The 18,793-nt window shown below is 34.9% G+C and overlaps 1 protein-coding gene across 17 annotated transcripts in view; it reads left to right on the forward strand.

Moving 5' to 3' along the window:
• The window catches only part of FKTN (fukutin), a 215,738-nt gene that overhangs the window by 50,936 nt on the left and 146,009 nt on the right, over positions 1-18,793 (forward strand). For 16 of the 17 annotated variants that reach the window (XR_008509456.2, XR_008509457.2, XR_008509458.2 and 13 more), the window contains 3 exons: positions 422-551; positions 3,145-3,278; positions 4,870-4,997. Coding sequence is in view for 14 of the 17 variants with exons in the window: in XM_054519480.2 (XP_054375455.2) it covers positions 422-551; positions 3,145-3,278; positions 4,870-4,997 (392 nt within the window). In the remaining 3 variants the exon portion in view is untranslated. The remainder of the gene's footprint in view (positions 1-421; positions 552-3,144; positions 3,279-4,869; positions 4,998-18,793) is intronic. The other variant, XM_054519482.2, reaches the window with a different exon arrangement.

The raw sequence follows: 18,793 nt of genomic DNA on the forward strand, positions 1-18,793 counted from the left end.
TTTTTTTCTCCTTTCTTTCTTTCTTTTTTTTTTTTTTTTTTTTTTTTGAGACAGTCTCATTCTGTTGCCCAGGCTGGAGTGTAGTGGCGTGATCTTGGCTTACTGCAACCTCCACCTCCCGGGTTCAAGTGATTCTCTTGCCTCAACCTCTTGAGTAGCTGGAACTATAGGCTCAGGCCACCACTCTCAGCTAATTTTTGTGTTTTTAGTAGAGATGGGGTTTTGCCATGTGAACCAGGCTAGTTTTGAACTCCTGCCCCCAAGTGATCCACCTGCCTTGGCTTCCCAAAGTTCTGGGGTTACAGGCGTGAGTCACTGTGCTCAGCCTGGGGTTAATTTTCAAATTTAATTCAGATGCCACAGAAAGGTTCCTAGCAATTTAGAAATGGCTATAATAGCTGACTGTTTATTATATCTGTAGCAGTACCTTGATGATAACACTGTGGAAGCCGTGGCCTTTCGAAAGAGTGCAAAAGAATTACTGCAACTAGCAGCGAAAACATTAAACAAATTGGGAGTACCATTCTGGCTGAGCAGTGGAACTTGTCTAGGTAAAATTCTTACGACTTTCCATTTGTCTTTCTGTCATTTTGTCCTCTGGCTTTAGGGATTACTGCTTGAGATGACAAAATATCAGTGATATTTGAAGTGTCATATGTATAGACAGAATAAACATGAGTGCATGCAGCAAGGATCTATTGATTTCCTTAAAGAAATTAATTTGATAAATATAAAAAAGAATGTTAGGCCATGTTTGTGTTTACTCATAATTATAAATAATATGTATAAAATTTATATCAGAACATGTAGACTATACAATAGTCCCCCCTTATCCATGGACAATACATTCCAGGACCACCAGTGGATGCCTGAAATCTCCGATAGTACTGAACCCTATATATGCTGCTCTTTCCCTATACATACATACCTATGATGACGTTTAATTTATAAATTAGGCACAGTAAGAGATGAACAACAATAAATAATAAAATGGAACAATTTTAACAATACTATAATAAAAATTGTGTGAGTGTGATCTCTCTGTCTCTCAGAGTATCTTATTTTACTGTACTCACTGTTATTATGATGGTGTGAGATGATAAAATGCCTACATGATGAGATGAAGGGAGATGAAGGATGTAGGCATTGTGATGTAGTGTTAGTCTACTATTGAAAATTTCCTGGGAAAATCAAGGAATGTGTCACAGAGGCTAAATCTGAGCCCTGAAAGATTTGATTTAACACTTCTGAATTGTTTATTTCTGGAATTTACCATTTAATATCTTCATATCATGGTTGTCCACAGGTAACTGAAAGTGCTAAAAGCAAAACCACGGATTTGGGGGGACTGCTATAGTTGATTCTCAGATAATCCTTAAATTAGCATTTTATTGGCATTTTATTATTTCTATTCCAAAGATTGTTATTGCCTTTTTTTATAATTATAAAAAACCCTCTATTTCTTTACTTATGTACCATTCAAACAGCTTGCATTGCACCAAATGTTTCTAATGAGAGGAACATTAAAGGCAGTGTTATAAGGTCTTCCATCAACCTTTCCTAGGTCATTGGTAGTATCACTAACTAGACATCACTGTTCATCTGACATGGACATGCAGACTTTTCTACAGTCCTTAAGCAAGTTGCTATTAGAATCTGTGAGTGATTTCTGGGTCTCTGTCCACTGTCCATTAAATCAAACTTCTTTGGAATTTAGAATTATTTAGAATCTTAAATTTTGTTTTGTTTTTATTTGTTGTCTCTTGATTATCATGATAGTTAATTATAGCTGTATTTGCTTTTTCTTTATAGTAACCGTATCTGTACAGAAGTTAATTCAACTCCTGCCTTTATAGGGATAGGGTTGCCCTCCAATTTATTGTTCAATTCAAGAGACTTGAGAGTGAAAGGAAGCACCATTGATAATTATGTTGGTACAACAGGCATAAACTGGGATATATGGTTATCCTATCTATTAGCCTTTGTTGAAAATTTACATGGTTCTTCCTGCCAAGGAGCTTACTTCTAGAATAGGCCAAAAAAAAAAAAAAAAGAGTACATCTCACACATTTATGTGATATTTGCTTTACGGTTTAATTTTTTAGAAACAAGATTGTTTTATAATGTGTCATCAAAGACAATTCATAGTCACTTGACATGATTTGTTTTGAGTTTTCAGTCCCATGGTTTTCTTGACTTAAGGGCACTTATGAGGGAGTTGTATTAGATGATATTTAAGAAAACTTCTATTTTTAATTGTTTATAATTCTTTAGTAGAATTATTTTAGAATTCCAGACAATATTAACCAACAGCAATGCCTATAAGGATAATTGTACTCATTTATTTACTTTTGAAATAATTGGAATGAAATGATTGGAAAGATCATAGGGGAGACCCAGGAGTCCTTAATAATATTAAGGGACATGTTTTATTTCTTCAGAACAGTGCTATAGCAACGAATTCAGAGCACATACATGGTAAACACTTAGAAATACCATTTGGCAGTGTGTTGAACATTGAAGCTGCTACTGCTTTTCTTTTTCATATGGCCCATCAGGTGGTCACTGTTGAGAGCTGTTAGGTTCTACAAATTATTGCTCAAGAAAAATATACTGGTTAAGCAAAACAATTAAATATTTTTTGCATATCTTAACAGCCCCCTCTATCACTAGAGATTAATGATTAAACATTCTTACCAGCAACTTAGTATTATTAAAGCTAATGGTTTATTCAGAAACTAAAATATATCATGAAAGTTTTTGAGAAAGCTGAGAGTGCTCAGACAGTAAAAATAGATACATAGATACTCAGACAGTAAAAATAGATACATAGATAGATAGAAGGTTCAGGTGACTGCTCAAACAAAGTCATTTAGTTTGTGATTTAATTTTTAAAAGTAATTTTGGTAAAGCACCTTAAGTCTAATCCTGTGAAATAAAATCCATTCTGTAGCCCCAGCCACTCGAGAGGCCAAGGCAGGAGGATCACTTGAGCCAGGAGTTTGCATACAGCCTGGGCAATATAGTGAGACTCTGTCTCTTTAAAATAAAAGAAAAAAAATCCTTGTTACAAATATAATTTGTTATAATAACTAATTTTTTCCAAACCTAAATTGTGTTAAAAAAATTTAATCTCCTTTTTAGGATGGTATCGACAATGCAACATTATTCCTTATAGCAAAGATGTCGACCTAGGAATTTTTATACAAGATTACAAATCTGATATTATTTTAGCATTTCAGGATGCAGGACTTCCGCTCAAACACAAATTTGGGAAGGTCAGTAACAAAAGTCGGCTTCATTTCATAAGTAACATATCTCAACTGTAAAGTTTATATTAAGCAACTCAGATATGGTTAAGAATGCTACATACATAATTTTATCACTCAGTATTGACAAGGATGAGTTCAGCAGAAGCCTGTTACCACTTGTAATTTCTGCACTATCTAGGCAAAAGCAAGAAAATCTGGCTTTCTATTGGGTTGGTACAAAAGTAATTGTGGTTTTTGCCATTACTTTTGCACCAACTAATAATGATGAGAAGAGAAGGATCTTGAACTCTCATAGGTGAGTGTATTGCTATTATACTAGGCAACAATGTAATATAAAATCAATATAACATATAATATACAATTAATATAATAAGTAAGAATCCCACCCACCGTACCTGAAGTTACATTGTTTCTCATGAGTCATTTACTTTATGGATGTTATTATCAACATAAAATATTCCATTGATTGCTAAGGGATAGAAATATAGAATCATTTCAAATAAGTACTTCAATTTCTTGTTTATCTTATATGTCCTAGGCTATAGCAGTTTGCTCAGACGTCAATCAGGGATAGGTCATTGGGGCCTAGATGAAATCTCCCTCTAGACAATTTGATTCCTATGCCCTAAGCCCATGATCTCTTGCAATCGTCTTGTTCTTAATTTGCTTGTCCCCTCGGAGATGTTATCCTACAAGCAAGTAAAAGTATGTTTAGTCACCAGAAAATTATTTTTTCCGTCATAAATAATTATTTTATTTTACTAAAAAATATGAATGAAATACTTTACTGAGGCCAAAGTCAAGTAATAGAGCTCTAGTTATTCAGCAAATATTTACCAAAGATTCACTATAAGTACGGCACTGCCCTCTGCACCTGGGACACAAAGATGAATAAATGATAGGACACAAAGATGAATAAATGATAGTTCTTACCCTTGAGAAGCTCACTGTCTAATTGGGAGGGGGAAAGACTGCATAAATAATTATTCTGTGATGAGTGCTGTGGCCGACAGATGTACAAGTCCAATGGGAACGTAATTATTTGTATGATAAGTTTTCTTTAGGGAAATGTTCTCAGAATTATTTTTTTTTACCTTAACTTTTATTTTTTTTCTTTTTTCCAAGTGTGTAGTATAATGATCTAAACTATTTATGTGTGTCACTATGAGGAATACCACTTTACTTAAGTACTTATTGATTGATTGTTATGAGAGACTTATTTCCTGATAGTTTTATTTGGGTTATTAAAGGAAATAATATTTCTTTGGTTCTTTTCCTTTTTTAGTCAGAAAGCTGCTCTGGAATAGGATGTTTCTATTTTTTTTTCTGCAGTGATAATTACCATAAGTCATTTACTCTGAGTTATCATCAATAGTAAGAAACATTATTTTAGATGCAGTTAAGAAATTAAATGATATGTTACTGATGCATCCCAATTTCAGAGGTGCCTTAACTTGAAAAAATGTGCACCTTAGAATGAATACTCTATGTATGTAAAACTTAAGAATCAGTTTCTTTATTTTTTTTTTTTAAAAAAAAGGTTTTTAAAATGTATTTCCTTTGTTTCAGTGTGTGAAGGTTTTCATCTTCCCCATAGGTAGAAGACAGCTTGGAACTATCCTTCCAGGGAAAAGATGATGTAAAACTTGACATTTTTTTCTTCTATGAAGAAACTGATCACATGTGGAATGGAGGCACTCAGGCCAAAACAGGAAAAAAATTCAAGTATGAATCAAATAAGTACTTATTTATAAAGGCACTATAGAAATAATTACAGGAGGTAGAAATAAAGAAGTAACTGAAAATGAAAAGAAAACCAAAAATCTCTTTCAAGACTCCATTATTAGCTAACACTTTCTTAGCTTACCCATAGAGTCCAGTTATGCCTGTGAAGTAAGAATACCTATAAGGACGATTTGTGAGGAGGAAGTGTCCCTGGGTTTGTCAGTCCAAGTTGATGATACAACTGGTCTATTCTCAGTTCTGGGAGAGAGAATGAGAATGGGAACCTGAAGAGCATGGGTTTTAGAGTCAGGCTGACCTGGGAAACCTTAGCTCCACCCTAATTTGTGGCTTTTAGATTTTCTGAACAGTAATAATTTTATCCATTACATTGAGTCATACTACTGTGTGTCAGGCACTATTCTGAACGTTTTACATATATTAACCTATCTAATCCTCATAACAACCTTCAGAGGTAGATATTCTGAAGCCAGCGTGATTGCTGTTGAATCTCAGCTCTTTATTTTACCAGCTATATTACCTTGAGCAAGTTATTTAACCTCTCTGCCTAAGTTTCCTCAGCTGTAAAATGGAAATTATAGTAGAAATTGCCACATAGAGTGGTTTTAAGGATTAAAAGAATTAATACACCAAAAGAGCTTTGAGGAGTGTCAGGATGTCCTGGGTGCTAAGTAATTATTACCTGCTGTTACTGATACTACTATAGTAGTAGTAGTAGTAAAGAAACTATTTCTCTTCTTATTCTCATGAGAAATTTACATATTAGAGACCTGTATAATTATCTCAGTATTAAACTGTTATGTCTATTCTTAGAGAACTTCTATAAGAGTGTCACCTTTTTTCTAAGAAAGATAATTTCTAGAGCCAGTATTAGAGTCCTGTTATTCTTAAATTACTTTCTAAGGCTTGAATTTTTTCTCTCACTGACATGATCCGAAACCTGCAAACCTCAAAAGAACTGTTCATTTCCAACTACTACATTTCTGGAGAGAAAAAGCTTCTTTCATTCTGCTTTAACAGCTCTTTATAGTAGCAGTGTTTGGGAAGTGTGAAGTGTTCTGATTATTTAACAAGAGAAATGAGCAGTGATAGAACTGTCTGGACAGATGGTGTGAGTCCCAGATTTTCTATCATGTTACTGTGACCTTAAAAGGCAGAGAAAAGAACAGGAGATGGCTGAGTAGAGTAGTTTCTTTGGAAGATTCCCCCAGCCATATGCCATTTTTATTCTTTTCAGCACTATTTACTTTAAGAAAATGTAGTATTTTTAACACTACTATTCCTTGGGGATGAAGGAAAACAAAATGTTTAAAGCTAGTCGAAGGGTCTTTTTAATGTATTTTAAATTTTTGAATAGATTATATATTACATAGTTAAAATATTCAAAGAATATAAAGGATATGTGTGAAAAGTAAACCTTTCTCCATCCTCTGCCCTTCATTTTCTCGTTTCTAGTTGCCCTTTCCAGAGATAACCATGATTACTCATTTCTTATGTATCCTTTCGGAGACAAACATATGCTTGTATACATATAGTGTTTACGTTCATCTCTCCCCCTTTACAGAAATGGTATTATAATATATTACACACTGTCTGTATGTTCTTATCCTCACATATCTATTTATCTTGGAAAATGTTCCAAATGAGTGTGTATAGAAATAGCTGCATTTTATTCCATTGTATGGCAATACCATAATTTATTCAACCAATTCCCTATTGATGAATATTTAGGATGTTTCCAGTAGTTTACTGTGACCCTGTTCTGCAATCACTATCTCTGTCCATATGTCTTTATGCACACATGTGAAACCTTGTGCAGGATAAAGTATTAGACTCAAATTTTGGAGCTAAAGGGAATATAAGCATATTTCAATTTTGATAGACATTGCCAAATTGCCCTCCAAAGGTGTTTCCCCAATTTATATTCTCAACCACATGGTTTGAGAATATGGGTTTATTTTTTAAAAGCGCACTATCTATAAAGAGAGGTAAACTTGCTCAATATTTGCCACTAATCAATAACTAATCAATTACTTGTAATCAGTAACCATATCTACCATATACCAAATATAGTTGGGAGCACATTAGAATTGTTGAAACTAGTCAGTATAATGTATCATCTCACCTTCTCCAAAGGTCTTTTTGTCTTTATAATAACCTATTTTTTATTTTATATATAGTTCGTTCTGAGAAAAGCTTAATAATACAGAATGCTTCCTATTTTTTAAAGGCAGAAGAGGGACTCAAGAAGGAAGAAAAAAGATTTTCTTTCTAAACTACTCTGCAGGCCTACAGAATGATATCTTTGGTCCTAAGATTTAACAATATATTAAGAGTAATAATAAATATATAGCTACCAGGATATCTGCTAGCTATCAGGCACTATGATAGGTAGTTCATATATATATATATATATATATATATGAACTATTATATATTATATATAATATATATTATATAATATATATAATATATGTATTATATAATATATATAATATATGTATTATATATATAAAAATATATATTTTATATATATAATATATATATAAAATCTGGTTAATCCTCATACTATCCCTGTGGGTTCGGTATTCTCACCTCCAGTTAGATATTAGGAAACTAAAGTTCAGAGTGAAGTAACTTACTCGAGGCTTTTGACTGTTAATGGCAAGACCAAGATTTAATGCCAGACCTGTTTGACCCTTAAGCCTAAATGCTTTCTTCTTAGAGTTAATAGGTTAAGTGAATTAGTACATCTAATGCATTTAGAAGAGTACCTGGCACATTGTAAGGATTGTGTAAGTAGTAGCTACTGTCAGTACTGTATTATTATTACTGTTACTGTTATTATTATTACCATGCTGCACTGGCATAAGGTATAGTACCTTCAGCACAGTGGTAAATTGGATTAGTAATTTTCTAGGCAGGCATTTTCTTCCTCTGTCTCATGATACTCATTCCGTCTTTAGTTCTCAGTCTTTCACTTCTTTATAGGAAGCCCTTCTTTTACCTGAAATCCAAATTCCATTTAAAAATATTGACTGGATTCTTTATTCTGTTTTTCTCCAGCATCCAAATCTGCTAGTAATAAAAGCGATGAATATAATAATTATGCCTCCAGAATGTGAAGTTTTTAATTCAACTTCACATTTCCTAAAGATGCTGCCTAGATTTATTTGGTTTGTTTCTTTCCTTCCCATTTTGAATCAACGGGTATGGGTACAAGCCAGAAGTTTGAAAGGTAATAATAATAGTTAACTTTATTGAATATTTACTATAAGCCAATCAATATGCCAAGCTTTTATATATGTTATCTTATGTAATCCTCACAATAAGTTTATAAAGGAGATTTTATCATCATCACCTTTATTTTATGGATGAGCAAATTAGGCAGACCTGAGTCAGACCTAGGTGTGTATCACTTCAGAGCCCGTGTTCTTACTATGTTAGTGTCACCGTGATCTCTATCATGTTGTTAATACCCCTTCCATGAAAACATTATCAGGGTAATACAACGACTGCTACATCCCCTAATAGGAAATCTACTCCTTGGGCTAGTAGTGGGTTCCTTATACCTTCTGATAGTGCAGCTTCTGCTTATTGGATAGATCTTCAGAAAATTCAAATTCATCCTCTGTGGACCACACTCCCATCCAAGTGTGGATCCTATGTAATTTATCACTTCATTTCTGTAAAATGTATTTACTAACTGCTATGTGCTAAGGATACTGATGTGACTGTAACTTAGTTTCTGCTCTTAAGGATCTCATGATCTAGACCATGAGACATGTTAAAGTACTCTGATAGCAGTACTGTAATCAAATATGTATAATCTATAGTTGAAGTACCAAATCAGCCATATCTAGAAACAATGGCAAAGAAGTGTGGCTTACAAGTAGAGAAATTTGTTAGGTAGACTTAGGAGAAATGTGGAAAAAGTCCTAAAAATGGTTTATTTAATGATTTTTAAATTAGTTTATTTCTATTTTTTAATTTAAAAAATTCTGTGGGCATCTGTATACGTAAAGTAAAAACTTTAAGGGGTTGTTTCCTTCAATAGATACCCAAAGGTAGAATTATTAAGTCAAAAGATATGAGCCTTTTAAAGAGTTTTGATACATATTGCCAGGTTGCATTCCTAAAAAGTTATACAAAATTTTATACAGTCACCAACATAAATGAGCATGCTTAGTTTGCTATATCATACTGAGTTTTGCATTGTACTCACAGTCATTCATGACTCCCCTGATAGTTTCTTTGAGTAACTTTTTTTTTCACTTTCTTTTTATTATCCCAAGGCATCTTCTATCATAAAACCAGGTCAGTCATTAGTAGCAAGTTACCAACAATTATTACCTTTCTGGCCAGGCACAGTGGCTCATGCCTTTAATCCCAGCACTTTGGGAGGCCAAGGTGAGAGAACTGCTTGAGCACGGGAGTTTGAGACCAGCTTGGGCAACGGAATAAACCCTGGCTTTATATAAAAATGTTAAAAAAATTACCCAGGCATGGTGACATGTGTCTGTGGTCCCAACTACATGGGAGGCTGAGACGGGAGGATCACCTGAGCCCAGGAAATCTAGGCTGCAGTGAACCACATTTGCACCACTGTACTCCAGCCTAGGTGACAGAGCAAAACCAGGAAAAAAAAAAAAAAAAAAAAAAACCAAGAAAAGAAAAAAAAATCATTACTTTTCTCTTAACTATTCCTTACATCAACTGGCTTTTAGTATACATCTAACCCCCTCCCTGTCATCCCAGTCTCCCTTTCAAAATCCAGCTTTAAAATATTACAGTGCATTTTGAATGTCTTGTTATAGGTGTTTGTTAGACACTTATTATGTAAAGACTTTTATATTTAAGCTTTATACAAGTGTGATTTTAGCTGAGTGAGCCCAGGAATTAGAAGACCTGAATTCAAATCTGAGTTCTATTTTTTTGTGTCATATAACCTTCTGAGCTTCAGATTTCTCTTAAAATGGGAATAACACTGCGTACTTCACAGGGTATAATGCTTAGATTAAATAATGTGTAGTTACCTGATTCAGTGCTTGGCACATAATAGATTCACAACTGTTTGCTAATTCTAAATTAGGCAGGCAGAGCATAGAAGTCTGATTAGGAAGAATCATTGCTAGGTAGCAATTAGAAAAAAAATCACATGATAGTGAATTAAAGCCTACCAAATGTTACAAAGATGATTATAAACTTGTATTACATATAACTGCAGAGAGATATAGTTTATAGGAAAAAAACATGCAAAGAATACTGATTCTTTGGAAGTTTTCTCTGAAAGTGAGCGTTGAGTCAGCACAATTTGAATGAATATTGTTGAATGGGGAATTGCTATTAAGTTAAATTTGGTTGCTTCTAGGAAAAGAGACTTAGGGCCATGTAAAGATGATATTGGGCAATGCTGGTAAACTGGTTAATTGCCAGAAAGTCTTGTTGTTTGGTAGGGTTTTTGACTGGATGTAATGAAGAATCTAGTAAGACACAAGTCCTATTGAGGAATATTGTTCTTGCTAGTGTGTGTAGGCATGGAAAGCTGGTATAGTGAGGAAGACTTGGGTGGTTGAGGACCTATGCTAAACAGGAGGTGACTGGAAGAAATGGTGAAAGGACTTAGCACCATGCCTGGCTATGAACAAGGGGAGTCCAAGAAAACTAAGTGTCCAAAATAATATATAAGTTTATAATCTTAGAGCTAGAGAAAAATTAGGAAATAGTGGATTATTATATTTTTAACTGAAGTGTAACATACATACAAAAAACTATACAAAGCAAATGTATGGCTCCAAGAATTATCGAATGAACAAATGTGTAACCAGCACCCCAGTAAAAAAAAAAAAATAGGTATTTGTCAGCACCCCAGAAACCCACATCATTTTCCCTCACGATCATAGCTCCTGTTTCCCACAAGGTAACAGCGATGCTAACTTCTGATATTACAGTTTAGTTTTACCTGTTTTTTTATTTTATATAAACTAGATGGTATGTTGCTGGCTTCTATTCATTCAACACTGTATTTGTGAGAACCATCCATATTTTTGCATGTTGTAGCTCTTCAGTCATTTTCTTTGCTGTGTAGTAGTTAATTGTATGAATATATCACAAATATTTATTAAGTCCACTAACCCAAATATTAGTTGGATATTTGGGTTGTTTGCAATTTGGGGCTACTATAAATGATGCTGTAGTGAACATTTCTGTACCTGTCTTTTAGTGCCCTGGTACATGCTTATCTTAGTTTGCTCAGGCTGCTATAGCAAAATACCATAAACTGGGTGGCTCATAAACAGAAATTTATTTCTCAGGGTTCTGGATGATGGGAAGTCCAAGATAAAAGTACCAGCATGGTCAGGTTCTGGTGAAGGCCCTCTTCCTGGTTACAGACTGCTGATTTCTCCTCACATGGTGAAAGGAGCAATCAAGCTCCCTTAGGCCTTTTTTATAAAGGTTCCATTCATGAGTGTTTCACCCTCATGACCTAATCACCTCCCAAAGGTCTTACCTCTTAATACCGTCACCTCGGAGGTTAGGATTTCAGCATATGAATTTTGAGGAGACATAAACATTGAAACCACAGCAATGTTTTTCTATTGGGTTTACACAAAGTGTGGGATTGCTTGGTCATAGGGTATTCATGTGTTCAATTTCAGCATATTGTTTACAAATAATTTTCCAAAGTTATTCCAAGTTATATTCCAGTATGTTATAGAACTTTCCATTGCCTCACATTTTTACGAACGCTTGGCGTTGTCAGACTTCTTAATTTGTAACCATTTTGGTAGGTGTGTAGTGTTACCAAATTGTAGTTTAGATTTCTTTTTCCTTGACTTAATGAAGGCAAGTTCATGTTTACTAACCATTTGGATATCCTCTTTTGTGAGTTACCTGCTGAGTATCTTGTCAGGTTTTTTTTCTGAGTTGTCTGTCTTTTTCTTACTTGAAAATATCTTCTCTCAATTTGTGCCTTTCTTCTTTATTCTTTTTTTTTTTTTGAGACAGAGTTGTCACCCAGGCTGGAGTGCAGTGGTGTGATCTCGGCTCACTGCAACCTCCACCTCCCAGGTTCAAGCAGTTCTCATGCCTCAGCCTCCCAAGTAGCTGGAATTACAGGCACGTTCCATCATACCCGGCTATTTTTGTATTTTTAGTAGAGATGGGGTTTCACCATGTTGCTCAGGCTAGTCTCAAACCCCTGACCTCAAGTAATCTGCCCTCCTCATCCTCCTAAAGTGATTGGTTTACAGGCATGAGCTGCCATGCTAGCCCTTCTTTACTCTCTTAATAGTGATTTTTGGTCAATAAAAAGTTATTTTAATGTAGTTAAGTTTATCTATTATGGCTGGTATTATCATGTCCTGTTTAAGAAATCTTTTCCTATCTCAAGGTAATGAAGCTATTCCTCTTGTACTACCTTCTAGAAACTTTATTGTTCTATATGTAATATGAAGTAAAGATCAAGTTTAGACTCTATACTTTATTTGGATTCACTAGCTTTTCTACTAATGTGCTTTTTCTGTTTTAAGATCTAATCCAGGATACCACATTGCATTTAGACACTCTACCTTTTGAAACTTTATTTTGGTGCAAGATTTTAAGCCTGTCACTAGTAATACTAGATTATCATACATCATTGCATGTCCCACTTCTGCTCATTCAAGGGGCTTGCGTTGCTCTCTGTTTGAACTAGTTTCTTGGTACCTTGATCTGGAAATAATCTTCTCTTCCTCTGCATTTCTATAGATTTTCTTTTTCTTTACCTCTCTCATGCTTTATTGGAGTACTTTTGCTGATTTGTCTGTCCTTTCTATGTGATAGATGAAATCAGGCCTGGTACATGTTTGGCTAAGTGAGACCTGAGCCCTACACGAAACTAAGTGAGATCCTCGTAAGTGTAGTCTACACTGTTTTGTTAAGATGATAGGGTGACACTAGATTGATGACTTGATCCAACCTAACGCGGTTGGAGAATTAAAACTATAGAGTTAAGTTAGCCTAGTCGTTTTCAATCATTCTGCTTCACAAGAAGTTAAAAGATTAGAGGTATTTGTTGAATCCTCACTCATTGTCTCTCTCAGCTTCACAGATTGATACTGTGCTCCTACAGTTGTAACTCCAAGAAACACATTTGTCTTTTTAGTACTTACAGCTGTGAAGCTAAAGGCAAATTTGAATAATTTCTTTAAATGAGTGTATTTAAAACATTGACTTTTCTATGAATGATCTCATATTTTCTGCTCTGTTTATGCCTTTATATTTTACAACATACAGATTATGTCTTAGGTCTCCTTAATTATACCTCCAAACCTCTAGTAAGTAGCAGGTGCAAAATTGAGGAATTGAGGGAAGAACTTTGAATGCATGTTATATGGGAATTGTATACTTTACAATATGTAGAAGTGGCAGTTATTTATATAGCAAGCTTTGTTTATTTTTTTAAGAGAAGATTGCCTCCAGATGAATAAGCAGTAAATCTTTCATTTATGTGAAGTAAGTTATATTTTTTAAAACTGTCGAATAGTTTGTTGTTTGAACATAATTCTATATTATATAGGATAGTATTCTAAGAGAAATAAAAGCATATTTTCAGTAAAAGACTTGTACACAATGTTTATAGCAGTCTTACTCATACTAGCAAGAAATGGAAGCAACCCAAATGCCCATCTTCTAGTGACTAGTTATAAAATTATGATATATTCAAACAATGGACTACAACTGAGCAATGAATAGCAATGAACTACTGATAAATGCAGTAACATGGATGGATTTCTAAAACATGATGCTAAGTGAAAGAAGTCAGATAGGAAGAGATACTGTGTGTTTGCTGTTATTTGAAATTGCACAGGAAAAACCAGTCAACAGTGTAATAAGATTAGTGGTTGCCTAGGACCAGGGTGGGTTGATTGCTTGACTGCCAAGGGGCACAGGGAACTTTGAACGAGGGGTTGGTAGAAAGGTTCTATATCTTGATTATTGTGGTTACACAGGTATATACATTTGTCAAAACTCATCACTTAAGATAGATGCATTTCATTATACATAAGTTATACCTCAAAAGAAGTTACCTTAAAAGTTTAAGACCAGGCACAGTAACCCATCAGCATTTGGGGAAGACCCGGTGAGAGGATCACTTGAGCCCAGGAGTTCAAGATAAGCCTGGGCAACACAGGGAGACCCCATGTCTACAAAAAAAATAAAAACTAAACTTAAAAAAGGTTTAAAAGATAAAAAAAACGGTTTGTGACTTAGAAAACTGATGCTAAGAGAAAAAGGGTCTGAGATCACAGGTTGAAACAGGGTATATGGGACCAAAAGCAATGAATTTGATCAGGGAAGACCTAATTGCAATGATAAACTTTGAGACTTTCACATATGATTAAACAAATTGGGTAATCTGATAGTAAAAAAAGCCTTTTGTATTGAGTATGAAAATTGAAACTGTAATTTAATTCTTTTAAAAATTATCCATTACATACAAGGAGAAATCCTGTAAAAACTGTCTGAAGGAAAGCAAGCACAACTGGAGTCTTAACTGGTTGTTGAAGCGCTATAGATCTAGTTCTGTGAAGTTATGTGGTTATCTAGAGCTATAAAGTTTTTGGAAGTCATGTAGTTATGTCCCAAGGCTTTGTCCTCTGGCATTGAGGAAAACTTTAGTACTTGTTTTAAATTGATAGTTTTTAATGTAGTCATTATGTATATGTATATATACATGCTGCTATAAAGACACATGCACATGTATGTTTATTGCGGCACTATTCACAATAGCAAAGACTTGGAACCAACCCAAATGTCCATCAATGATAGACTGGATTAAGAAAATGTGGCACATATACACAATGGAATACTATGCAGCCATAAAAATGGATGAGTTCATGTCCTTTTGTAGGGACGTGGATGAAGCTGGAAACCATCATTCTGAGCAAACTATCGCAAGGACAGAAAACCAAACACTGCATGTTCTCACTCATAGGTGGGAATTGAACAATGAGAACACTTGGACACAGGAAGGGGAACATCACACACCGGGGCTTGTCATGGGGTCAGGGGATGGGGGAGGGATAGCATTAGGAGATATACCTAATGTAAATGATGAGTTAATGGGTGCAGCACACCAACGTGGCACATGTATACATATGTAACAAACCTGCACGTTGTGCACATGTACCTTAGAACTTCAAGTATAATTAAAAAAAAAAGAAAAGAAAGAAAAATCTGGGATGGCTGGCTTTAGTTTATACTCAGCTGTGTTACATTAACTCTCTCAAAACAAAATGCGGTAGATAACTAGGTCAATAAATGTGATCATTAGTTAAAATGTGAAAATGATAAAATTTTCTAGAAAAATAAATACCAATATCAACTCAAAAAGATCTAGATAACCTATATTCATTCAAGACATTGAATTAGTAATCAGAAATCCTCCTTTCTCCCTCTTTTCCCTACCAGAGGATACTAAAACCTAGAAAGTTTGCTGCAAAGTTTTACTGTGCCTTCACAGAACAGATTATCCCTATATTGTACAGATTATTTCAGGCAATAGGAAAAGAGAAAACTAAGTAACTGTTTTATGAGAGTGATAGCAAAAGTGGACATGGACAATACCAAAAAAAATTTTTAAGGGAAATTACTATCTCAGTGAATACAGTGAAAAAATGCTAAATGAATAGAATTTTGTAGTGTGTACATATTAGTGTAATTCTCTGTATTAAAGGATTAAAAGATTAAAGGAGCAAAAACACTATGATTGTTTTAATAGATGACATTAAAATTTTTTGATAAATTTTATAATTAATCAAAATGAGAGAGACCTCTTAGCAAATTTGGATTAAAAGGAATCTGGGCTGGGCATGGTGGCTCACATCTGTAATCTCAACATTTAGGGAGGCCGAGGCGGGTGGATCACTTGAGGTGGGAGGTCAATACCAGACTGCCAACATAGCGATACCCTGACTCTACTAAAAATAGAAAAATTAGCCAGGTGTGGTGGTGTGCACCTGTAATCCCAGCCACTCCGGAGGCTGAGGCAGGAGAACTGCTTGAACCCGAGAGGCGGAGGTTGCAGTGAGCTGAGGTCGCACCACTGTACTCCAGCCTAGGTGACAAAGTGAGACTCTGTCTCAAAAAAAAAAAAGAATCTGAAATTTCTTTTACCTAATAAAGAGAATATAACAAAAACCTAGAGTGAGCAATCATGTTTAATGATAAAACTTTAGAAGCCTTTCCATTAAAATCAGAAAAATGTTAGGCATGTGTGCTAGCCCTGCTTTTATTAAACAATATGCTAGAGGGCTTAGGCACTGGAATAACATAAGAAATTAAAAGTTAAAAGAAGAGAAAAAATTGGTAGTGAGAATAAACCATTTATGTTTTGCAGGAAATTCTTGTCAAGAATGGCTCTACTGCCCCAACTCTAGAGTTAATGTAAAACTTAAGTTTAAAAAAGTCAGGTTTAGTTATAGTTGATGTTGTCTCTATCTCTCTGAGCCTAATAATAATAAAACACTGTTGGTTCTGGGATGGTGGAAGAACTTCCTTTTCATTTAGCAGTTATATTCGTAGGTTGTGCTTAAACTTATTGTAATTAAACTGATGAAATTATCCATCTACCACCAAGTAGTTGTATAGATTTTAAGGATATCTGTGAGGGAAGAAAATGGTCTGTTCCAACTATTTAACTACTGTTTTATGTAAAAATAATATGAAATAAAAGTGGTATGAAATAGAAAATGGATGGAAGGATTTTTTTGTGGTAATAAGATCTCTTAAACTTATATTCTGATTTAGGGTTGCCTTAGTCTGCGTTTAAACCTGTTCACATGCTGGATCCAATCCCAGGACCTTAAAGTACAAACTGCTTAGCTGAACTTAATCTTAGCTTTAAAAGCTGAGGTAACATTGCAGACCCGTGGTGTATTTTAGTCTTAGTCATTATTTACTGGTAGCCTGGACAGAGTACAAGGCATGTGCTGTTCTGTGTCATTCACTCTCCTTCACTTCCTCCCTACAATCCTATTTTATAATCAGTTTTTACATTTTATTGTTTGTTTATCTTTCCTCTTAGGAAGCTGGGATTTTCTTTTTGCTGAATGGATTGAAAAATAATTGGGGAAAAGGAAACCACACAGAGTTTAGAGAGGTTTCTGTTTAAGTACAAAAATTAACACTTGAGTTAAATTGTCTTTGAATTATTTTCACATTATTTATATATTTAAAATGTTTTGGCTTTGCTCATAAATTCTTCATTGTTCAAAACATTGCTTTTGTAAAATTTGTAGTATTCCCTTTCACCTTATCTATCCTGTATCTATTATTATTTTTCCCTCTTTCAGCTTTTTGATGAGACCACAAAGGATAATACTTAGAGAAGTTTCCTGGCCTGTATTACAAGATAGACCATGAGTTCTGCCTCAATTCAACTTCAGTTTGTCAACTTGATAGGATAAGACAGGTGGACGTTCTGCTAACCAGCATCTGATTAGAGAGGGTGGAGGCTGGTGATGGATTGTTATGTGTGATGACAAAATAAGCAATTCCGTGAACATGAGTGTGCAGAGTAAAATTGGGACCAGCAGATGGTGGGGCTAAGCTGTATCTTATTTCTCAGCTATGAGATTTTCTATGGCCGCCTTTTCACAGTAGCCAGCTGGGATTGTCCATTAACTGGGTTTGAGTAAAAGGGAGTTGTTGCTTTCTTTAGAATTTGTTCAGCCTCTCCTTTTCATGTATGGCTTCATGTTCATTTGGTAGTAAAACACGATATTCAAAGGCAGAATATATGAGAACTGACCTTTTCTTGGAGAACATCCCAGTTAGATCCCATTTCCACAATATGATTACACTTTGAAATCTGGCTTTTCCCTGTTCTTTCTTTAATCCTCTGATATTTTAAATTCCTGTAATCTCTGCTATTGCCACTTTAAACCTCATTACTGAAAGTTCTTCCCACATTGAAACATTTCTCAGAAAAAAAATGCAGAATATAGAGTAGAGCTATAATATAAACTTAAACAGACCTGCTAGTTTTAGCTTTCTTTTCTAGTATACATAATTTAGTTTACTTGATCCAGAGTATCTTTAAGAAACATGTTTTGGTTTAATTTCTGTTTGTTTTGTATTTTTTTTGAGACAGGGTCTCACTGTGTCACCCAGGCTGGAGTGCAGTGGCGTGATCTCGGCTCACTGCAACCTCCACCTCCGGGGTTCAAGTGATTCTCCTGCCTAAGCCTCCTGAGTAGCTGGGACGACAGGAGTGTGTCACCACACCCAGCTAATTTCTTTGTATTTTTAGTAGAGATGGGGTTTCGTCATGTTGGCCGGGCTGGTCTCGAACTTCTGGCCTCAAGTGATCTACCTGCCTCAGCCTCCCAAAGAGCTGGGATTACAGGCGGGAGCCACCACGACCGGCCTGGTTTAATTTCTAAAACTTACCTACTAATTGACTTAGTTCTGCAATAAATATAGTTAAAATCATTATAACTAGTATTCCTTGGGCTGGTTTAAAGATGTTCTTTAGCATTTGAGATGAAAGGCAGAAACCACAGGTAGGATCATGTAAGCTATGGAACCAAAGGAAAAGCCTGGAAATGCAACTTGGAGTTCTGCTTACTCTGTATCCTTGGAAAATCCAGATTGTGAAAGAAAAGAAAAAGATCATTTTCGTTCATCTTTTGACGACTTTCTACTTTGACACTTCTTTCCTCTACAGTTCCAACAGAAAGTCCAAGGCTGACTTTGATTTGCCTGACTTGGGTATGTTCCCATCCCTGCCT

Source organism: Pongo abelii, chromosome 13, assembly GCF_028885655.2.
Source record: "Pongo abelii isolate AG06213 chromosome 13, NHGRI_mPonAbe1-v2.0_pri, whole genome shotgun sequence".
In the NCBI taxonomy this organism is placed as follows: Eukaryota; Metazoa; Chordata; class Mammalia; order Primates; family Hominidae; genus Pongo; species Pongo abelii.